A 24157-nucleotide genomic window follows, 5' to 3' on the forward strand; every position below is an offset into this window, starting at 1 on the left:
AGGAAACCATCAAAACCTTAGAGGAGAAAGCAGGAAAAGACCTCTCTGACCTCAGCCGTAGCAATCTCTTACTCGACACATCCCCAAAGGCAAGGGAATTAAAAGCAAAAGTGAATTACTGGGACCTCATGAAGATAAAAAGCTTCTGCACAGCAAAGGAAACAACCAACAAAACTAAAAGGCAACCAATGGAATGGGAAAAGATATTCGCAAATGACATATCGGACAAAGGGCTAGTATCTAAAATCTATAAAGAGCTCACCAAACTCCACACCCGAAAAACAAATAACCCAGTGAAGAAATGGGCAGAAAACATGAATAGACACTTCTCTAAAGAAGACATCCGGATGGCCAACAGGCACATGAAAAGATGTTCAGCGTCACTCCTTATCAGAGAAATACAAATCAAAACCACACTCAGGTATCACCTCACGCCAGTCAGAGTGGCCAAAATGAACAAATCAGGAGACTATAGATGCTGGAGAGGATGTGGAGAAACGGGAACCCTCTTGCACTGTTGGTGGGAATGCAAATTGGTGCAGCCGCTCTGGAAAGCAGTGTGGAGGTTCCTCAGAAAATTAAAAATAGACCTACCCTATGACCCAGCAATAGCACTGCTAGGAATTTATCCAAGGGATACAGGAGTACTGATGCATAGGGCCACTTGTACCCCAATGTTCATAGCAGCACTCTCAACAATAGCCAAATTATGGAAAGAGCCTAAATGTCCATCAACTGATGAATGGATAAAGAAATTGTGGTTTATATACACAATGGAATATTACGTAGCAATGAGAAAAAATGAAATCTGGCCTTTTGTAGCAACGTGGATGGAACTGGAGAGTGTGATGCTAAGTGAAATAAGCCATACAGAGAAAGACAGATACCATATGGTTTCACTCTTATGTGGATCCTGAGAAACTTAAACAGGAACCCATGGGGGAGGGGAAGGAAAAAAAAAAAAGAGGTTAGAGTGCGAGAGAGCCAAAGCATAAGAGACTGTTGAAAACTGAGAACAAACTGGGGGTTGATGGGGGATGGGAGGGAGGAGAGGGTGGGTGATAGGTATTGAGGAGGGCACCTTTTGAGATGAGCACTGGGTGTTGTATGGAAACCAATTTGTCAATAAATTTCATATAAAAAAAAAAAGGTAAGATTGAATGTAAAATGGTTCAGTCGTGTGGAAAACGGTTTCGTGGCTCCTCGAAAACTTGAACAAAGAGCCTGGGCGGCTCAGTGGATTAAGCGTCCCATGTCGGCTCAGATCATGATCCCATGGTTCATGAGTTCGAGCCCCACGTTGGACTCTGCTGACAGCTCAGAGCCTGGAGCCTACTTCGGGTTCTGTGTGTGTCTCTCTCTCTGCCCTCCCCTGCTCATGCTCTGTCTCTGTCTCAAAAATAAATAAACATTAAAAAAAAATAAATTAAAAAAAAACCCAGAATAACAGGGGCTCCTGGGGGGCTCAGTCAGGTAAGTGTCAGACTCTTGGTCTCAGCTCTGGGGACCAACGTCTCTTGGTCCCGGGTCTTGACCTGGGGGTCGTGAGTTCAAGTCCCATGTTGGGCTTCGTGCTGGGCATGAAGCCTACTTAAATAAATAAAAATAAAAATAAAAATAAATAAAACCATATGACCCAGCAATTCTACTCCTAGGTATATCCCCAAGAGAACAGTGAAAACAGTGTTCAAATACTTGCAAGGGAATATTCATAGCAGCACTATTTGCAATAGTCGAAAGGTAGAAACTACCCACATGGCCATCAGAGTATGGATGGATAAGTAAATGGTGGCATATCCATACCATAGAATGTTATTTAGCCATGAAAAATCATGCTGATCTATGCTACAGTGAGGATGAACCTTAAAACATGCCAAGTGAAAAGTCAGACACAAAAGATCACACACGGTATGAATCTATTTATATGAAATATCCAGAATATGTAAATCCAAGAGAAACAAAGTAAATGATGATTTCCAGGGACTGGGAAGGTGTAGGGGAAGAATTAAAATAATTGTTGGGGCACCTGAGTGGCTCAGTTGGTTAAGCGTCCAACTTCGGCTCAGGTCATGATCTCCCAGTTTGTGAGTTCAAGCCCCACATCAGGCTTTGTGCTGACAGCTCGGGGCCTGGAGCCTGCTTCAGATTCTGTGTCTCCATCTCTCTCTCTGCCCCTTCCCTCCTCATACTGTCTCTCTCTCAAAAATAAACATTAAAAATTTTTTATTTTTTTTTTATTTTTAAATTTTTTTTCCCCAACGTTTATTTATTTTTTTTTTTTGGGACAGAGAGAGACAGAGCATGAACGGGGGGGGGGCAGAGAGAGAGGGAGACACAGAATCGGAAACAGGCTCCAGGCTCTGAGCCATCAGCCCAGAGCCCGACGCGGGGCTCGAACTCACGGAGCGCGAGATCGTGACCTGGCTGAAGTCGGACGCTTAACCGACTGCGCCACCCAGGCGCCCCTAAAAATTTTTTAAATAACTGTTTAATGGGTAAGGAATTTTATTTTGGAACGATAAAAATGTTTATGAGCTAGGTAGATATGATGGTTATACAATACTGTGGATGTGCTAAATTCCACTGAATTTTTCATTTTAAAATGGTTAATTCTTTTTTTTTAAAGATTTTATTTATTTTTAAAGTTTATTTATTTTGAGAGAGACAGAGAGACAGTGCAACCAGGGGAGGGGAAAAGAGGAAGAGGGGACAGAGGATCCAAATCGGGCTCTGGATTGACAGTGGAAAACCCGATGCAGGGCTTGAACTCATGAACCATGAGATCATGACCTGAGCTGAAGTCAGATGCTTAACTGACTGAGCCACGGAAGTGCCCCATAAAGATTTAATGTTGAAGTATCTCTACACACAACACGGGGCTCAAACCCACAACCTCAAGATCAAGAGTCAAATGCTCCACCAACTGAGCCAGCCAGGGCCTCTGGAATGGTTACTTCTGTTTTGCTAATGTCACCTTAATTTTTTTAGAAAGGTAAAAACATGGCTCATGTAAATATAAAATATGTACATCAAAGATTGGATTCAACTTACAAGTAATGAATAAGAGAACCAGTAAAAAAATTTTTTTAATTTTGTGGACGTCTCTTCATTTTTGAGAGACAGGGAGAGACAGAGCACGAGCAGGGGAGGGGCAGAGAGAGAGGGAGACACAGCATCCGAAACAGGCTCCAGGCTCCGAGCCGTCAGCACAGACCCTGATGCTGGGCTCGAACTCACGAACCGCGAGATCATGACCTGAGCTAAACTCTGACGCTCAACCGAGCCACCCAGGTGCCCCTGAGAACCAGTAAAATTTTAAAACCAGTTCAAAGGCGGCGGCGGGGGGGGGGGGGGGGGGGCACCTGGGTGATTCATCAGTGAAGCATCAGACTCTTGATTTCGACTCAGGTCATGATCTCAGGGTTGGTGGGTTTGGGCCCAGCGGCGTTTGGGCTCCGTGCTGACAGCAGGGAACCTGCTTGGGGTCTTCTCTTTCATTCTCTCTCTGCCTGTCTAAAAAAAATAAATAAATAAAAATAAACTTTAAAAATAAATGACAATAAAACCACTCCAAAAGGATATTTAAGAATAAAATCGGGGGCGCCCAGGTGGCTCAGTGGGTTAAGCGTATAACCCTTTGTTTTTGGCTCAGGTTCGTGCCTGTGTTCGAGCCCCGAGTCGGGCCACTTTGACAATACGGAGCCCACTTGGAGTCTCTCTCCCTCTCTCTCTGCCCCTCTCCTGCTCTCGTGTGAGTGCTCTCTCTCAAAAATAAATAAATAAACGTAACAAAAAAAAATGTGCGTGATACAAAAATGGTTTGTGTAGAACAGGCCCAGGCATCGTAATGTGTTGAGTGTCTTATCTTTTGGCCGGACAGGTATCACTTCCGTCTTCAGTGAACAAAAATCTCTAAGTTAATCTCTGCTCCTACAGAATTATTAAATAGCCCAGACAATACAGAGTCAAGCTCAGCCACTGCACTGAGACAAAGCCCAGTAATCTCTTTTATCCATTTCCAAGTTTTAAATACTTTTTCTGACATCGTGTATGTTCATCAACCAGGAGAGAGGAAGGGTTGATGAGGTGTTTTCTTGGATGACCGTGAAATGTCTTCTCAGGAAGAAGTAAATGGTTGCTGTGGTTTTATACACAAGTATTACCATGGACGGATAATGGACATCCGTCTCTGAAAGACAGATCTGCTCCGTGAGCTGGAAACACAGAGCCCGTGGGCCTCTAAGGCCAGAGGCCAGGCTTGGCCTATAGAAAAATTAACCGAGAAAACGCAGATGATCCGGTAAAGTCCTTCTGGAGAGGCAGCTTCTTTTCTCTCCGAAGAGAGAGACTCTTTTTCTAATTTTGATGTTTAACAACTTCATTTGTGGCCTGGACTTTCCCCCCACCCCCCCCCCCCCAAACCTTGAAATTAAGTGTTTAATCATATATGTACTTCTCTGGTTTTTTAGATACATCACGTTGGTAAAATAATTTGCTAAACTCCAACCACTATTGAATGTTTGCTGATATATTCAGGCAAATTATCCACTCCTTGAAGTTATTCTAAGTATACTCAGTTGTCAGGAAGGAGTTGTGTGGGACACAACTACAAGTGAATGTATATCATTCATGTCTTTGTGAGGAAGTTGTGTTCCTTCCCATGAGATAACTATCATTCATTTCCTTCCTGGTTTTTAAGTTCCCATGCTATTTGTGAATGCTCACGACAGGTTTTATGATGAGGAAAACATTGGCCAATATTATATTCAAGTGCTCTTTCTCTGAAAAGCATTCTCTCTTTTTTTTTTTTAATGATTACTTATTTTTGAGAGACAGAAGGAGACAGAGCAGGAGCGGGGGAGGGGCAGAGAGAGAGGGAGACACAGAATCCGAAACAGGCTCCAGGCACTGAACCATCAGCCCAGACTCCAACCCGGGGCTCGAACTCACGAACTGTGACATCATGACCTGAGCCGAAGTCAGACATTTAACCAACTGAACCACCCAGGTGCCCTGGTTTCTTTTCTTTTTTTAATGTTTATTTTTTCTGAGAGAGAGAGAGAAAGGGGGGGGGAGGGGAGAGAGAGAGAGACAGAGAGAGAGAGAGAGAGACAGAGAGAGAGAGAGAGAGAGAGAGAGAAAGAGAATCCCAAGCAGGCTCCACACCCCATACAGAGCCTGACTCAACCTCGAGATCATGATCCGAGTTGAAATCAAGAGTCAGATGCTTAACCACCCAGGTGCCCCTGGATGCATAGATTTTTAAGGTATTAAATGCCATCATTTATTAAACAGTCCCCCATTGACCAAATGGTTATCTTCAGGTTTTTAAATTTTACATTTTTTTATTCTTTTTCTTTTTTCACCCTGACTTTGTTGGAGACTGATTGACAAACACTGTATTATATTTAAAGTGCACAGGGGCGCCTGGGTGGCTCAGTCGGTTGAGTGTCCAACTTCCGCTCAGGTCATGAGCTCACGGTTTGTGAACCCCGCATCGGGCTCTCCGTTCTCAGTGCAGAGCCTGCTTCAGATCCTCTGTCTCCCTCTCTCTGTGCCCCTACCCTGCTCTCTCTCTCTCAGAAATAAATAAAAACGTTTAAAACTTTAAAAAATAATAATAAGGGCATATATTTTTATTTTATTGAATACAATTTTATTAATGAGTTCCCATTGAATGGTTTTTCCCAGTTTTTAAAAAGATTTTTTTTATTTATCGTTATTATTTCTTAAGGTTTTACTTTTAAGTAATTTCTACACCCAATGTGGGGCTCAAACTCACAACCCTGCAATCAAGAGTCACGTGCTCTACTGACTGAGCGAGCCAGGTGCCCTCCCAGTTTGGGTTCTGGATTTTGATTCCCACCCTCCCCCGCCCCCATTACAAACAGTGCTGCTGTAAACATCCTTGAATACCTATCTTGGTTTAGTTCTCTTGAAGACATGAGGTGTTATGGATATTTCTAATTATTATGTTTTTTTTTTTTTTTTTAGTTTATTTATTTTGAGAGTGAGAGAGGGCGCACAGGAGAGAGTGCACATAAGCGGGGGAGGGGCAGAGAGAAGGTGGGAGAGAAAGTATCCCAGCAGGCTCCCCACCATCAACACAGAGCCCTATGGGGGCCTCGAACTCACAAACCCGAGATCATGACCTGAGCTGAATCAGGAGCTGGACACTTAAATGACTGCACCACCCAGGAGCCCCTAATTATTATGTTTTTTTAAAGTGACCGTCCAGGGCTGCCTGGGTGGCTCAGTCGTTTAAGGGTCCGACTTCAGCTCAGGTCATGATCTTGTGGTTTGTGAGTTTGAGCCCCACTTCAGACTCTGCTGACAGCTCAGAGCCTGGAACCTGCTTCAGATTCTGTGTCCCCCTCTCCCTCCGCCCCTCCCCCACTCACACTCTGTCTCTCTCAATCAATCAATCAATCAATCAATCAAAACATTAAAAAAATTGATAAAGTGACGTCCAGACTATTATTCAGGTGACATATCAGATGACTCGTAGGCACCACTTCAGACCTTCTGGGCACCCTCTGTCACTTTTCCAGCCGCCAAAGCAGCAATCACTCTTTTGTAGACACAAGTGATGTGGAACTGGTGTGACCATACCATGGGTCGCCTTGGGTCCAGCCCCCTTCTCTCCTTCTTCTCTAGGACTTCCCTGTTGACGGGAGCCCAGCTGGCACCACCAAAAGAGAGTGAGACTTGACGTCCCTTGAGGTGAACCCCTGACCAAGGGGTTGCCTCTTTCCCACTTCTCCCTGCTGGACCGTCCTGAGCGCAGGTCATATAACGTCTTAGAGGACAAGCCCCCCAGGATGGCACAGTCAGCCGCACTGAGCAGCGGCCGGTTTGATAATGCAATTTCTTGGGCGCCAGGATGGCTCAGTTGGTTGGGCGGCCGACTTCGGCTTCGGTCATGATCTTGTGGATCATGGGTTCAGGCCCCATGTCGGGCTCTGTACTGAGAGCGTGGGGTCTGCTTGGGATTCTCTCTCTTTCTCTCTCTGCCCCTCCCCCTGCCCCCTGCCCCCTGCCCCTCCCCCTGTACATCACAAACACAGACCTTCTTCTTCTGGGTAAGAGAGGGGTGAGGGTAGAGAGAAGTCCAACAGAGGGCAGAGGCTCTGACCCAAACACTTTCTATAGATTTCCTCACTGGGTCTGCTTTCTCTCCTCAGCCTACTGCAATCTGGCTTTCAGCTCTACTATCCTTCTGAAACGGCCCTTTCGAAGACCCCCGTGCCCACCATCATGTCACATCCAAAGGTCGGGTATCGCGTCCCCCTCTTACGTGGTCTCTCAGCAGCGTTTGGCTCAGTTAACCACTGACTGCCTTATTGAAACATTTTCTAGACTTCTCTGATAGAGCTACCATCACACCCTACCTCAATGGCTGTCTCCTCCTCCAATGCCACCGGATGGCTGGCCGTTGAAGGGTGCCAGGGTCTCTCCTCAGCCTTCTCCTCTTTTCCAACCATGCTCTCTCCCCAGATAATCTCATCCAATCCTGTGCCTTCACATATCTCTCTAGGCTGATGACTTCCAAAACACTATTTTCTACCTTTGCCTTTCTTTCGAACCCCAGACTCTCAACATGTTTCTACTTGGATATCTAAAAGGGGCGCCTGGGTGGCTCAGTCAGTTGAGCGACTGACTTCGGCTCAGGTCATGATCTCACGGTTTGTGAGTTCGAGCCCCGCATCAGGCTCTGTGCTGATGGCTCAGAGCCCGGAGCCCGCTTCGGATTCTGTGTCTCCCTCTCTCTCTCTGCCCCTCCCCCACTCATGCTCTGTCTCTCTCTGTCTCAGAAATAAATAAACATTAAACAATTTTTTTATTATTAAAAAAAAAGGCAACTCAAATTTAACCTATTCAAAGCACCTCCTGATTTCCCCATCAACCTGCTTCTTCCTGTTCTTCCCACATTTCAGGAAATGATACCACGTGGTAACTCAGGACCAAAACTCAGATGATGTCATTTTTCCCCTCTCCCCTCATCCTATCCATCAGCAAGTCCTGAATCTCTACAATTCATCCCGAATCCAGCCACTTCTCATCACCTCCACTGCTACACCCGGACCCATGCCACCATTGTATCTAGCCTGGACCGTAAGAGCCTCTTGTACCGGGCAAATGCAACCAGAGTGATTTTTGTAAAACTTAACTCTGATTATCTCTCTCACTCCTGCTAAAAAGTCTTCTAACAGCGTCCCTTGCAAGGAGGATGAAATCCACAAGCCCCTACCTGATCTGTCCTTGGCTGATCTCTCTGATCTCTTATCTGGATCCTCCTCTCCCTCTTCTTTCTTGCTTGCTTGCTTGCTTGCTTTTAGAGAGACAGAGCCTAAGAGCAGAGGGAGAGAGAGGGAGAGAATCTCAAGCCCAACGCAGGGCTCAATCCCACAACCCTGGGATCACAACCTGAGCTGAAATCAAGAGTTGGACACTCACCTGATTGAGCCACCTAGATCCTTCCTCTCCCTCTTCTTGTCTGCCACTGGAACATGTCGAGCTTTTTTTCTTGGGTCAGCACCTTCCCACGTTAATGCCTCTCTTCCCCACTCTTCTCCAGATCTTGACATGGGTGGGTCTTCTTGGGTTCTTTCTTATCACTTGGGGCTCAGCTCAAGGGTCGTTTCAAGAGGACGTCCCTGATGTCTCTTATTAAGGATGACCTGACCTGATCCTCTCTATCCCACTATCCAGCTTTATTTCGCCATGTCATTTGTCACCGTCTGAAATTATCTCATCATTTATTTTCCTCCTTCCTTATTCCCTTGTGCAAGTAGTGACAGTCTCCATCTCCTAGACTGAGTGGCCCAGGAGGGGTAGACCTTTGTCCTGTTCCCTACTATATCCCAGAAGTGTAGAATAGAATCAAGCCGAGAACCAAGCCCCTAGGAACTCGGGGCACCTGGGTGGCTCAGTTGGTTAAGCGTCCGACTTTGGCTCAGATCACGATCTCGCGGTGCGTGAGTTCGAGCCCCGCATCAGGCTCAGTGCTGACGGCTCAGAGCCTGGAGCCTGTTTTGGATTCTGTGTCTCCCTCTCTCTGACCCTCCCCCATTCATGCTTTGTCTCTCTCTGTCTCAAAAATAAATAAACGTTAAAAAAAAATTTTTTTTTTTTTTTTAAAGAGTCAGGGCACCTGGGTGGCCTAGCCAGTTAAGCGTCCAACTCTTGATTTCAGCTCATCATGGTTCGTGAGTTCCAGCCCCGCATCAGACTCTGTGCTGGCAGTGCAGAGCCTGCTTGGGATTCTCCCTCTCTGCCCCTCTCCTGCTCAAGAAATGAACTTAAAAATAAAAAAAATAATAATAAAAGACAGAATAAAGGAGGTCAGAAGGTGGTTTGCAATCTTTGGACATAGCTGGCTTTTATTGCCCATGAAGAGATAAAGTTCCCCGGCCTTTCTTCATTACCTTTACAATTTGCTCAGAGTGTCGGGGTCACCAAAGAGCTCACTGTGAGAAGCAAAAATCATCCTGTGCCTCTCCCCACAGGTCATGGGGCTTGGAGAGTGTCAGAGCTTGGAGGAGGGACCTGAGACACAGAGGACCCAACGTGTCCTGAGGAGTGTCCTGAGAACCTTGACCTCAGTGCCGCTGCCTGGCTCGGCACAGGCATGAACATGTGGTGGCATCACTGGAGCCTGGACACCGATCCGGACTTGAGACTTCCCTTGGTCAATAACTCTGTAACCCCTGGGTAAGTCACGACCCCTCTCTGTACTCCAGTCTCCCCATTTGTGTGGGGATGATGATGATGATGTTACTTCTTCCCAGGGTTTGCATAAGGCTCAGATAAATTTATCTACGCCAGTAAATATTGGCACAGTTACCAGGCTGGATTCCGAGCTAGTTTGCTAAAAAGGGGTCAGGCTTGAGGCGGCAAAAAGCAAACGGCCTCATGCTTCCTTTAGAGAATATTTAACCCTGCCTCACATTTACTAAACAGGTTAAAAATTCCCTCAGTCCCTCATGCACACCTCCCACCTTGCTTCTTTCTCTCCTTTTCTGTCTCCTTCCTTTCTTAGAGATATAGGAGAAAAGAGAGAAATAAACACTTCCTCCAACATTTACATTTTTTTTAAGTCCCCCCCCCACACCCCTTTTAGGGAACTCTAATTCCAATACACGACTTGCTGGAGAAGCCTGCCTGGCCCTTAGACGCCACTAGGGGGCAGCTCTGCTCGTGGGTCCCGGCCCCTCTCCCAGCGGTGGGCTATAAATAGGCCGCAAGTGAGAAGGTCTGAAATCCCTTCCCACTCTCTTCCCACTCCTGTTCTCCCCCAGGGAAGTGCAGGGCACCGGACGCGTCTCTAGTCTCCCAAACGGCAGCAGGAGAGAGATGCTGTCTCCTGTTTGTGGTGGCCAGTGGCCCAGGTGATCAGTGGCCTTGGGTCCATCCATGACCCGCGGTCCCAAGAATAACGGGGGCTACAGGAGACGCAGAGGCTGAGGCCTTGGGGACTTTCCCTTGTGATATGGAGGGACGGGACTGGAGGTTGAATGGGAGAGAAAGGAAGGAAAAGAGGCAGTAGGCCAGGTGTCCTCTCCCTACCCAGGCGCCCCTGGGGACGAGGTCTTTAAAGAAGTGATTATGTTAAGGGGCACGTGGGTGGCTCAGTGGGTTGAGTGTCTGACTTCCACCCAGGTCATGATCTCACCGTTGGTGAGTTCAAGCCCCACATCCGGCTCTGTGCTGTCAGCACAGAGCCTGCTTCAGATCCCCTGTCCCCCTCTCTCCCTCTGCCCCCTGCCCCACTCACTCTCTCTCTCTCTCTCTCTCTTAAAAAAAAAATTGGGGCGCCTGGGTGGCTCAGTCGGTTAAGCGGCCGACTTCAGCTCAGGTCATGATCTCGCGGTCCGTGAGTTCCAGCCCCGCACCGGGGTCTGTGCGGACAGCTCAGAGCCTGGAGCCTGTTTCAGATTCTGCGTCTCCCTCTCTCTGACCCTCCCCCCGTTCATGCTCTGTCTCTCTCTGTCTCAAAAATAAATAAAAACATGGGGCGCCTGGGTGGCGCAGTCGGTTAAGCGTCCGACTTCAGCCAGGTCACGATCTCGCAGTCCGGGAGTTCGAGCCCCGCATCGGGCTCTGGGCTGATGGCTCAGAGCCTGGAGCCTGTTTCCGATTCTGTGTCTCCCTCTCTCTCTGCCCCTCCCCCGTTCATGCTCTGTCTCTCTCTGTCCCAAAAATAAATAAACGTTGAAAAAAAAAATTAAAAAAAAAAATAATAAAAACGTTAAAAAAATTTTTTTAATTAAAAAATTTAAAAAAAATTTTTTAATTAAAAAAATAATAAAAATAAAGCCCTCATCTCCAAATATGGTTACTTGCCGAGGCACCGCAAGTTAGGCCTTTGTTATAGGAGTTCTGGGGTCACAGTTTAGCCCAAGATAGACTGTGACTCCCTGGGCTCAGTTCTCTTCAATGTCAAGGACAACTAAAAAGACCACCAGAGATTTCACATTCTGCCCCCCCAACACCCCCCTGCCCCCCCCCCCCCCCATGATAGAGGCAAGGAGGGGAGGTGGGGGCAGGGAGCTCCATGAGGATAGGAGTGGCCTTTTGGGGCTGGTGGGAAGGCCAGGGAGAATTGTGTGAGGAAGGCAGTATGAACAGTGCTGTGGGCGCATAGAGTGGGGCTGTCCCCCACCCCCACACCCTTGCACCAGGGCAAGAGGCACCACCTGAAGCTGCTGTCTGGTCCTTTGAGTGGGGACTATGATCCCTTTCTTCACCCTCCTAGGATGAAGCCCTTTGTGCGGTAGGGAAGGGACACAGACAGTGGGAAACATGTGCGGGGTCCGGTTCAGTCCAAGGGGCATTTGTACTGCCTAGAGAGATCGTGAAAAGGCCCAGACTTCTTGACAGGAGGCCAGGGGAACCAGGACCCGTTTTGTGTGTGTGTGTGTGTGTTTTAAGTTTATATATTTGTTTTGAGAGAGCCCAAGTGGGAGAGGGGCAGACAGAGAGGGAGAAAGAATCCCAAGCAAACTCTGCACTGTCAACGCAGAGCCGGAAGCAGGGCCCGAGCTCACACACCGTGAGGTCACGACCTGAGCTGATATCAAAGAGTTGGATGCTCCACGATCTCACACTTCATGGGTTCGAGCCCCGTGTCAGGCTCCGTGAGGACAGTGCAGAGCTTACTTAGAATTCTCTCGCGCGCTCGCTCTCCCTCTGACCTTCCCCTGCTTGCATTCTCTCTCTCTCTCAAAATAAATAAATAAACTTAATAAAAAGAGAAGGTAGAACTAAAAAAAAAAAAAAAATGTCAGATGCTCAACCGACCGAGCCACCCAAGCACCCCAGGAACCGCTTTAACGTTGAAACGTTCCGCCCCGCCTTGCTCCCCTTCATTCTGTCTCTGGAGCTACACTTCAAGAGAGCCTAGCAGGAGGACAACCCCTGTTCCCAAGTGCTGTGATGTGCCTGTGCGTGTGCATGTGCGTGTGTGTGTGTGTGTTACACCTGGAGACAGTGAGTGGAGGAACTTTCTAGCTCTCCTCACCTCCTTACCACACACTTCTCTCAAGCCAGGGCCGGTCTCTCGCACTCACCCAGCTTCCGACGTACCCACGTCTCTTGACCACAGTACCCTTGACAATCAGACCACCTTCCGAAGCAACTGGAACATTCTCGACGTTACCTTCGGAGGCCCCATGCAGCCCACCCGACCGCACGGTGAGAATTCTGACGAAGCATCTGGAATGGTTTTGCTCTTCTGAGGTGGTCGTAAATACAGCCTTCCCTACAGCGTCCACGTGAGGAAAATCTGTTCTGTGGGAAATCAGGGGCTGTGCAAAAATCTAATAATGACGGGGGACGGGGGGAGGCTGAGAAGTAGATTTCTGCGGAACCCAGAGATTACTGCACCGTCCCCAGCTCTCTGCTGTTCCTTGGGATGAGCTCAGTTTTTCCTCCCAGGGAAGAAGCCAAGTGTTTCTAAGGACAAACTGTCTATGTCATTTTCCACAGCTGCGGGCTGGTGTTAGCGACGTGGTCCCAACATGGCTGAGCAGGCCCGAGGGATGGTTCGGATCGAAGCAGGGGCAGAGTGGGGCCCGAACACAACCAGCAGCCCCGGAACGTAGGCCACACTCTCTGGAGCCTCAGGACGTGGATATCCGAGGACCAGGCAGAGGGGAGCCCTTCGGGGAGAGGGTGATGTCAGGTGAGGGACGTAGGGCTGGCAACCGAGGCAAGAAGCTAATTCAGCGCTGGGCGTCTGGACCGTGTTCTACGGGGGAAAATATCTGCTACCGTGTTTCTTGATCAGGAGGCCCACGCTTGGGAAATATGGAATAACTTCGAGAAACACTACCGAGCAAAAATCAAGGGGGGGGTACCCCCACCTCCGGCCTTCCAGACGTTTCCGCTCTTTGCCTGGGCAGCAAGTTTTTTGCAAAGGGCAAATCTTTCCCAGGGCATTCCCCACTCGTTTTTCCGTAGCCCACACCGCACCCCCCCCCCCCCCCAGCTGAGGGGCTACTGGGTTGATACAGTTCAAAATGTATCACCACTTAAATAACACATTCTAGTTGCAGAAAAATTTTAAACCACAGAAAAATGTAAATAAGAGATAAACCTGTGGTCCAACCACCCAGAGAGCCTCACTGGTAATATTGTGATGTATTTCCTCCTGGTCTTGTTTTTCTTTCCTTTTTAAAAGTTAAAAAAAATTTTTTTTTCCAATGTTTTTTATTTATTTTTGGGACAGAGAGAGACAGAGCATGAACGGGGGAGGGGCAGAGAGAGAGGGAGACACAGAATCAGAAACAAGCTCCAGGCTCTGAGCCATCAGCCCAGAGCCCGACGTGGGGCTCGAACTCACGGACCGCCAGATCGTGACCTGGCTGAAGTTGGATGCTTAACCGACTGCGCCACCCAGGCGCCCCTTTAAAAGTTTTTTAATTAAAAGCAATTGTTTTTGTCCGATGTACGGGTGCAACTCACGACGCTGAAACATTTTTTTAATATTTATTTTTTAGAGAGAGAGAGAGACAGAGAGAGAGAGAGGGAGGTGTAGAAAGAGAGGGAGATGCAGAATCCGAAGCAGGCTCCAGGCTCTGAGCTGTCAGCACAGAGCCCGACACGGGGCTCGAACTCACAGACTGTGAGATCGTGACCTGAGGTGAAGTCGGACGCTTAACCCACTGAGCCACCCAGGCGCCCCATTGAACTCCCGACCCCTAGATCAGGAGTCTAGGCAGCCAATCGCCACCCCTGATTTTGTTTTTCAATACATGCTTTAAAATTTTTTTAAAACATAAATGCGATTAAAAAAACCCACATAGATGTGATTTATATTTTCATTATATTATATTCACACAGATGTTTTATATATATATGTATATACTTTATCTTGACTTTTCCATTTAACGTTTTATCATAAGCATTTTTCCATGGGTGGCGTCCTTTTGCAAGAATTCCTCAGACATCGGGGAAAGCTACCGGGCAGAGCCTGCTGGGCCGGCTGCCTCCCTCTCTCGCTCGCTGAGAAAGCACAGGATGTCAGCACTCAGGGCCGAGCAGAGGCGCTGGATGGGACCCCAGCCTGGTGCTCCCTTCCAGGGTCAGTCGGAGCTGTTTGCCCGCTCATGCCAAGCTTCCTCCCACGGGGCCTTCTGAAGCTTTCCACAGCTTCAATATCAACGACACTTTTGTCTGCTCCTCTTGGGGGAGAGGGCTGGATAGTCTGTTTTTTGTGTCCTTGATGGATCCGGCCCAAGTTCGATGGACCCATGTACTTGCTCAGTTTCCCTGGATGGCCCTGCTCCAAGAACAGCTCAGAAGCCAAGGAAATCAAAATCCCTGCCTCTGAAGCCAAAATGGACAGGCTGTTTCCTGATACTCTGTGTGTGTGTGTGTGTGTGTGTGTGTGAAGGGAGTCTCAACCTGTGAGTTTATTTCTGCGATCGTACGAAACAGCTCGGTGCACAGTACAGCACTGTTTCCCTGCTGCTTTCATGCCAAGTGGATGAGCTGTCCCGCCCCAGCTGCCTCCGTGGTGAAGAAGAAGAAGTGACCGAATGAACATGTTTACAAATGAAGTCAACCAACAACTGGACCAGAGCTTTGTTGATGAAAATAACCGATGTTTCCGTAAATGGGCAGGTTCCTCGGGTGTGAGCTGGGTCGTAGGTAATTTGTTCCTCGTAATAATTGCCAATGTACCAGGGTTTGCAACTGATTTCGCTGCGATAGAACATGCGTGACATAAACCTCGCCATGTTTACCATGTCGAGGTGTATACTTCTGTGGGTTAAATGCATTCACGTTGTTGAACGACCAGTACCACCATCCGTCTTCAGAACTTTTCATCCTCCCAAACGGAAACTCCACACCCAGTAAACAGTAAATCCCCATCCCCTTTCCCCCAGCCTCTGGCAACCATTATTCTTTCTGGAAAACGACTTTAGAGTATATCCTAGATTATCCTTATGCCATCCCTCACATTTATCTATTTATCTATTCATTTAACAAATATTTACTGAATGCCCATGCCAGCAATTGAACAAAACACATGCCCATGTGAAGCTTATGTGCTTAGGCGATAAACCAGTTAAAAAAATACCGGGGCGCGTGGGTGGCTCAGTCGGTTGAGCGTCCGACTTCGGCTCAGGTCATGATCTCATGGCTCCTGAGTTCGAGCCCCGCGCCGGGCTCTGTGCTGACAGTTCAGAGCCCGGAGCCTGCTTCGGATTCTGTGTCTCCCTCTCTTTCTGCCCCTCCCCCCACCCAAGCGCTGTTGATCTCAATGTTGTGCGTTCGAGCCCCACATCAGGTGTAGAGATTACTATTGTGGGGAGGGGGGGGGATAGTAATAAATGCTTTGTAAGAAAATAATTACCAGATGGTCCAAGATGGTTTCTCTAAGGAGGTGAAATTTCTGATGGAGACTTTAATGAAGTGAGGGAGTCATGCAAAAATCTGAGAGAAGAGCATGGGCGGCGGGGGGGGGGGTGGGGGGGCCGAAGGAATGGGTACACCAGTGCTGAGCAGGGGTAGCAATTGTTGGATCTTTGCTCCACGTAGTAGGACATACAATTAAGAAAGGCTTAGGGGTGCCTGGGTGGCTCAGTTGGTTAAGCGGCCGACTTCGGCTCAGGTCATGATCTCGCGGTCTGTGAGTTCAAGCCCCGCATCAGGCTCTGTGCTGACAGCTCAGAGCTCAGAGCCTGGAGCCTGTTTCAGATTCTGTGTCTCCCTCTCTCTGACCCTCCCCCGTTCATGCTCTGTCTCTTTCTGTCTCAAAAATAAATAAACGTTAAAAAAAAATTTTTTTTTAATTAAAAAAAAAAAAAGAAAGGCTTAGACAACCCTTTCTCAAAGTGAGATCTGGGGACCTCCTGGGAATTCCCAAGACCCTTTCAAGGCATCCATGAGATGAAAGTATTTTCATAATAGCACCGAGACCACCCTCATTGTTTAATGAGTACAAAACTGTGGGAGCTCCAGTGGCTATGTGACCTGTGATGGCACAACAGATCAAGTGCAGAAGCAGGTATTAGAATCCAGCTGTCTCCCGTTAATTCAGACGTTAAAGAGATTTGCTAAAGGGTGGGACAATTCTTCTTACTAATTCTTTCGCTTTTGGAAAATGTAATTATTTTTTCACAAAACTGTGTTGTTTATATTAACATGGAATAGGTTTATGATTTTATTATTTTTAAATTAAAATTTTTTTATTTATTATTTTTGAGAGAGAGAAAGCACCTAAGTAGGGAAGGGGCACAGAGAGAGGGGAACAGAGGGTCCCAGGCAGGCTCCACACTGACAGTAGAGAACCCGACGCGGGGCTCGAACTCACAAACCACGAGATCACAACCTGGGTGGAAGCCAGACACAACTGACTGAGCCACCCAGGTACCCCTGTTATTTTTAAATTAAAAAAACTTTTAATTAATTGTTTTTTCATTTTTTTATTTTAGAGAGAGAGAGAATGAGCATGCGTGGGGGAGAACATGACACTGAGGACCCAGGTTGCTTTCCAACTTTCCATTTGGCCACGCTCAGCTGGCCAGCAGCATCCCATCCTCATGGTCAAAGACAGATGGCTGAGCAATTCCAGGCATCGCAGACCGGCACACATCAAACCAAGAAAGGCATTTGCTCCCATGAGTCTCTGCATTAGGGGAAACCTTTCCTAAAAGCTGTCCTACAGGTCCTGTTGGCCAGGATCCCGCCACATGCCTACCGTCAGTCCCAAGGAAGGTGAGAAACAAGCCTTGACCTTTTCATCTTCTATAGAACAGGGTCCTGCGACAGGAAGGGCAGTGGGGGAGGCTGCCGTTGGGCTGGAGCACCGGAATAGTCCGGCCTGTTGGAGAAGCGGCAAGCAGGCCAGCATGGGAGCACGGGAGTGATGTTGGCTACCCGTGGGCAGAAAAGTGGGAAGAAGGCTGGGATCCACCTGCTGTAGCTCCGAACTGTGGTTATATCTGGGTCCTGGGTTGACCCGGGTCCTAGGTGCCTTCTGACCAAGTTCTGTCAACTGCAAGAATGAGGCGCAGGTGTTTTGCTGGGTGAAAACCTGATACAAATCTGGAATCCATTATATAGGTTTCCTTAAAACATAAGCCGTATACAGTCAGCAAATTAAACAACTGACTTGTTAAAAAGGAGACAGCAGGCCCAAAATGGAGTCACTTGTGCTAAACCTCACATCACCAAACCTAATCTAATTGTAGTTCCCACCCCCAAGGAACGTAACCTTTAAACTCTTCCTGGAACTACCTGATCAGCACTAGTAAGATAATCCACCTGATAGCCCCCTCCCTTCCCTTTAGGAAGGTGACCTTGCCTGGAAACAATGCATTTTTTGCTGATAATGTCCTTTTTCCAATCCCTTTCCACCTTTAAAACACTTTCCTTTTCTATAGCTTAGGGGAGCTTCTCTCTACTGCTAGATGGGACCGCTGCCTGACTCACAAATTGTTGAATAAAGCCCATTTGATCTTCAAATTTACGAAGTTGAATTTTTGTTGTTTCATGGATTTGGTGTCAGTGATTGGGAGCAAAGGAGACTTCCAAGGATTCTTCCAAGGAACAACAAGAAACACAGACGTGGTCCCCTGCCAGCACTTTTGAGTCGCTGTCTTTCTCATCCTTTCTGAGGGCTGTGGGTGAGTTCCTCTTGGTTCTGAGCCGCTGCGTTCTCTGCACTGAGCTCCCGATCAAATGGGCTTTCTGGTCCAGGGCTTAGCGGGTCAGCTCGAGCTGGCGGATAGTTCCATTCAGAACTCTTGGTTCAGTGTGAAATTCTCTTGTCGTTTGCAATCGCTTTTCCCAATTCCAATCCCCAGGCCCCACGTACTGGGGTTTGCTGGTTTAGTCCTGAGCCCCATCCCAGTCTACTATCCCCATGTACTGGAGTCTGCAGATTTAATCCATGCTGAGAATTTCTGGTCATGCGCATAGCCTTCTCCTGGCTGTCCACAGTAACTCCTTTTGGTTGCTGCCCCTATGTTAGGTGCACGTTTGTCTTGTTTTTTTTATATAAATGCTATTGTTCACGGGGATCTCAGAGGCCCAAACGCTGCAAAAATCAGTGGTCATGGGCCAAGCCCTTAAAATCTATTACAGTGCTTGCCACATCACACAAAGACTCCCATGCTAGAATAAGTTGGTGGAGGAATGGGTTAGATTGCCACTAAGTCACCCGCCAACTTCAAGAAAACTTCCATTCCCCGAGGTGCACCAAAAAACACTCACCATCCCCAACCCGAAAGCACATCCCAGTTCGGTGTTATTTTGGCTGCAAGAGATCCCAAGGCTTAGCTGGAAAAATAATAATAATGATAGAAATGAAATTCTTGAAATCTATACAGTGAAACATGCCACCTTCTGGCACCTTCTCTGATTTTCTGTCCAAGAACTTTGGTCCCGGAAGCTATAAATATCTACAAAAATGGCAAAATCTCACTATGCTTGTTTCGTGTCCTGAGAATTTGGCTTGGTAACCGCCGGATCGGGGGACTCAAAACATGGCCTGACAAAAATGTAGGTCACACCCTGTTTGTGACCAGATATAGCTGGACAGAAAATGTGAGTTAAATTCCTCTTGAGGCTAGGGTCCTACCAAACTGTTGCCAGCTCTCAGGGGAATTACAACCTAGAATTACAAAGGCCTTTAAAAAGAATGTTCCAATTAGATAAGATCCTTTAAGAAGTGCATTTAAAAGCAAGGGCTCCCAAATCACACAGGATGGAATACCTATTTTCATTGGCATATCAAAGCCTCCAAACTTCCAAAATAGCTTCATTAAATGATGGGTTGTAGGGGTGCCTGGCGCAACTCTTGATCTGGGGATCGTGAGTTCGAGCCACACATTTGGTGTAGAGGTGATTTAAAAATAAACGAATAAGGGCGCCTGGGTGGCTCAGTTGGTTAAGCCTCCCACTCCTGCTCAGGTCTTGATCTTGAGGCTCGTGAGTTCGAGACCCCCTGTCGGGCTCTGTGCTGACACCTCAGAGGCTGGAACCTGCTTAGGATTCCGTGTCTCCCTCTCTCTCTGCCCCTCCCCTGCTCATGCTCTGTCTCTTTCTCTCAAATAAATAAACATTAAAAAAGATTTTTTAATAAACAAAAAAATTTGAAAAAGATTCGTGGAAAAAAACTAATGAAAAATTAAAGAGATGAGAGGCACCTAAAAATAACAAACAAGGAGTGCCTGGCTGGCTCAGTCAGTAGAGCTTGCCAGGGGCCCCTTGTTTCTTATTTTTAGGTGCCTCTTATATGAGATCAAGCGTACTCTTGATCTCAGGGTCATGAGTTCAAGCCCCACACAGAGCTTAGCGCTTACTTAAAAATAAATAAAGAAATACATAAATAAAGAAATGAAAGAGACAATAAGATTGATGCAACCCATTATCTGAGTACTCATTCCAGTAATCCTGTCTGAATTGTCTTTGTATGACTGTAAACAGAAGTCTGCCACGTTAATGACCTTACCTTGAAGAGGGAGGGGGAGGGGCAGGGGGAGGGGGGCATATGGACCCCTCCCAAAGTTGACGGGACTCGGAGGGATTTTCTGATAAACTGCTACGTTACTCTCTTAACCAGCCAAGAGAAGACTAAAATGAAAAATAGTGAAAAACCTTGCCAAATTCTGGTAAATACCAGAGCTACAGATGGGCTCCTGGAAAAGCTGGCAGAAGCTGGCTGAGGGTGAGAATTCTTGCGAGGGTAGCACTTCAGATCTTTGTCTACACTGCCTGATAGAAAGGGGAAAATAAAATACCTTCTGCACCTTCTTTGGGGATGCCCCTGGAGTCCAAGGAGTTGTCTGATACCGCCAGAAATATTTATTTGTCCCGACTAAAAACTACAAACGTAGTCCTGCGGTCAGGAATTGGCCGAATTGCAGAGCAAGAGAGAATTCGTTTTAGGCCCTCTCCCTTCACTTACAATACAGCTATGAACCCAGAGGGAAGAAAAAGTCTTCCCAAATGGTTGTAAAAGGATTTACGGGTGAATCAACCTATGTTGCCGGTTAAATTGCAGCGTGGCTCTTTGAGGAATTGAGAGCAGTCCTTGTCTTTTTTTTTATTTTTATTTTTTATTTTATTTTTTAATTTTTTTTTTAACGTTTATTTATTTTTGAGACAGAGAGAGACAGAGCATGAGCAGGGGAGGGTCAGAGAGAGAGGGAGACACAGAATCTGAAACGGGCTCCAGGCTCTGAGCTGTCAGCACAGAGCCCGACGCGGGGCTCGAACTCACGGATCGTGAGATCATGACCTGAGCTGAAGTCGCCGCTTAACTGACTGAGCCACCCAGGCGCCCCGAGCAGTCCTTGTCTTTATAGTTCTTTACAAAACTAAAAATGCAGCTAGAAAGGCAGTTCAAAGTTCACTTATTCCTTTTTTTTTTTTTTTTTTACCAATCCCCAAACTTCCCCTATTTATCTTACAAGTCTTCTAACTTGCATTCTTCCCTGTGCCTTTGAGATGTAAATATTAAACACTTCAGGGAGGTAATTTTTTTTGGGGGGGTGGAGGGGAAGTCAGGGATTGCAGTAGGTCAGTTAGAACTTGGGCTAATGGGGGGGGGCGCCTGGGTGGCTCAGTCGGTTAAGCATCCGACTTTGGCTCAGGCCATGATCTCATGGTCTGCGAGTTCGAGCCCCGCGTCAGGCTCCGTGCTGACAGCTCAGAGCCTGGATCCTGTTTCAGATTCTGTGTCTCCCTCTCTCTCTGACCCTCCCCTGTTCATGCTGTCTCTCCCTGTCTCAAAAATAAATAAACGTTAAAAAAAAAAGATTAAAAAAAAAAAAAAGGAACTTGGGCTAATGGGAAATCTTAAGTGTACACCAGATATAATCTGTTTGCATCTGTCCCTAGGTTTATGTGGGTTTATATAATATATATATTGTGGGTATGTGGTATTTTCTACCTCTGGATGGTATTACCAACATTAATTTGTAAAGAAGCTCTGTTTAATTGGCTTAAACAAACAAGCCCATATAAATTGAGTACTCAGGGGCGCCTGGGTGGCGCAGTCGGTTAAGCGTCCGACTTCAGCCAGGTCACGATCTCGCGGTCCGTGGGCTCGGGCCCCGCGTCGGGCTCTGGGCTGATGGCTCAGAGCCTGGAGCCCGTTTCCGATTCTGTGTCTCTCTCTCTCTCTCTGACCCTCCCCCGTTCATGCTCTGTCTCTCTCTGTCCCCAAAAAAATAAATAAACGTTGAAAAAAAATTAAAAAAAAAAAAAAGTACTCAAAACAATTCTCAAAAATGTAAGAAAAACTAATCCAAATGCTTTTCAGATTTACATGATCTGGGAAAATATCCAATATTAAAGCTAATTTAATTTGGGGGGCTTAGTGAACAATAGACATTTCTTTTCTTTCTTTTTTTTTTTTGAGAAAGAGAGACAGACAGCAAGCGGGGTGGAGGGGGCGGGGAGGCACAGAGAGACAGGGAGACACAGAATCCGAAGCAGCCTCTGGGCTCTGAGCTGTCAGCACAGAGCCTGATGTGGGGCTCGAACTCACAAGCCGCGAGATCATGACCGGAGCCAAAGTCAGACACTTTACTGTCTAAGCCACCCAGGTGCCCCTATTATTAGATCTTTGAAAGTAATTTGCCTAGAAAACAAGCATTCGGAGTTTTGCGAAATAATTCCCTGTATTGTTTCTCTCAGGTCTTTGATAATTTAAACTGAATACTCTTGAGTTTTTTTAAAAGAACTAAGTTTTGCTCAAAATTATGTAAATTTCAATATTTGCCTGTGAAGGCTTTAATTGTCACTTTGGTTAGATAACTAAATATCCTTTCACAGTGACCTATGACCCTATTTGACCAAGTGTTTTAAAACTGTTTTGATAATTTTTACAAACGTCCCTTGAAATCAGATTCTAAATGATGTCTTTTTTTTTTTTTTTAATTTCTAAAACCTCTAGAGGTTTTATTTATTTATTTACTTATTTATTTATTTTGAGAGAGAAACAGAGTACATGAGCGGGGGTGGGGGGGTGGGGTAGAGGGAGAGAGAGAGAAAGAGGGAGACAGAGAGAATCCCAAGCTGGCTCCGCACTGCCAGCACAGACTGGAATCCTTGAACTGTGAGATCACCACCTGAGCCGAGGTCAAAAGTCGGAAGCTTGGGGGGTGGGCTAAATGGACAAGGGGCATTAAGGAAGACATCTGTCGGGGGGAGCACTGGGTGTCATATGTAGGGGATAAATTACTGGATTCTGCTCCTGAAAGCGTTATTGCACTATATGCTAACTAACTTGGATGTGAATTAAAAAAAAACAAAAACAGGGGTGCCTGGGTGGCTCAGTCGGTTAAGCATCCGACTTTGGCTCAGGTCATGATCTCACGGAGGTTCGTGGGTTCGAGCCCCGCGTCGTGCTCTGTGCTGACAGCTCAGAGCCTGGAGCCTTCTTCGGATTCTGTGTCTCCCTCTCTCTCTGCCCCTCTCCTGCTCATGCTCTGTCTCTCTCTGTCTCAAAAATAAATAAACATTAAAAAAAAAAAAACAAAGACTCGGACACTTAACCAACTCAGTCACCCAGGCACCCCTAAATGAAGTCTTTTTGACCTCGAACTAACTTTGGGATTTTCCAGAGTGTCCGTGGAACATCTCAAAAGATTTGTGCATGCTACTTGTAAAAAGAGAGATGTTAAACTAAATAGGCTTAGTTGATATGTTAAATTTATATGGAAAGCATTGTCGAATAAGAAACAAGACTAAGCCATCATTACGTTGTATACTTATAGGTATTTGTTATAAGTGTTCCAGAAATTGTGTAACATTCCTGAAAATCTGATGTCCTAGCTTAATGTTATCACTCACAAATCCTGTTATTATCTTAAGATGTTATGTGTCATCTCAAAAGGACTCATGGAAAGTACTCTAAAAGACAGGTTTCTGATAACTTTGAGATAAAAAACAAAGGGAAAAAAAAAAAACCCAAACCCAAACTAAGTGAAAATTTCCAGAGCTAATGAAAAAATTAGATTCAAGCAGAGCAAATGTTGCATAGAACTGAATGAACTAAGGAGGAGGGTTATAACTATTTATGGCTTTTGTTTAAAACCTTGCTGATTCTTTAATGTTTTATTTTTCCAGATTTAAAGAAACTTTTTCTTTTACTATGGCCTACGACAGAGTGGTAAAGTATACCTTTGTAAACAAAGATGAACCATTTGCTTTTTCTCCCTCCAAGATCTCTCCAAAATTCATAAACTCTTTTAAGTTTAAAAAAAAAAAAAGTTTTATTTATATTTGAAAAAGAGAGAGGCAGTGGAGGAGCAGAGAGAGATAGAAACAGAATCTGAAGCAGGCTCTAGGCTCTAGGCACAAAGCCTGACTTGGGACTCAACTCATGAACTGTTGAGATCGGGACCTGAGCCAAAGTCAGTCGCTCAAATGACTGAGCCACCCAGGTGCCCGTTTTGTAAAGTTTTTATAAAATTCAAGTTAGATAAGGGGCTCTTGGGTGGCTCAGTGGGCTAAACGTCCAACTTGGCCTTAGGTCATGATCTCACAGTCTGTGGGTTCGAGCCCAGCCCAGCGCTGGGCTCTGTGCTAACAGCTCAGAGCCTGGGGCCTCCTGCAGATTCTGTGACTCCTCTCTCTGCCTCTCCCCTGCTCACGCTCTGTCTCTCTTTCTCAAAAACAAATAAACATT

The 24157-nt window shown here is 46.5% G+C and overlaps 1 protein-coding gene across 3 annotated transcripts; it reads left to right on the forward strand.

The window, feature by feature from the left end:
• Positions 1-7966: 7966 nt before the first annotated feature.
• On the forward strand, positions 7967-23697 carry LOC125151941 (uncharacterized). Of its 3 annotated transcripts, XM_047833508.1 has the most exons (7): positions 7967-8115; positions 9510-9714; positions 12549-12696; positions 12991-13186; positions 16947-17229; positions 18023-18140; positions 23596-23686. In XM_047833508.1, exons 2-5 carry the CDS (start codon positions 9632-9634, stop codon positions 17147-17149), a joined length of 630 nt encoding a protein of 209 aa, XP_047689464.1. In that variant the 5' UTR covers positions 7967-8115; positions 9510-9631; the 3' UTR covers positions 17150-17229; positions 18023-18140; positions 23596-23686. The 3 variants fall into 3 exon arrangements, with proteins under 3 accessions (XP_047689464.1, XP_047689463.1, XP_047689466.1); XM_047833507.1 differs by lacking the exon at positions 7967-8115 and having other exon boundaries at positions 9268-9714; XM_047833510.1 differs by lacking the exons at positions 7967-8115; positions 18023-18140 and having other exon boundaries at positions 9268-9714; positions 23596-23697.
• Positions 23698-24157: the final 460 nt, after the last annotated feature.

This window comes from Prionailurus viverrinus, chromosome E1, assembly GCF_022837055.1.
Source record: "Prionailurus viverrinus isolate Anna chromosome E1, UM_Priviv_1.0, whole genome shotgun sequence".
Taxonomy (NCBI): Eukaryota; Metazoa; Chordata; class Mammalia; order Carnivora; family Felidae; genus Prionailurus; species Prionailurus viverrinus.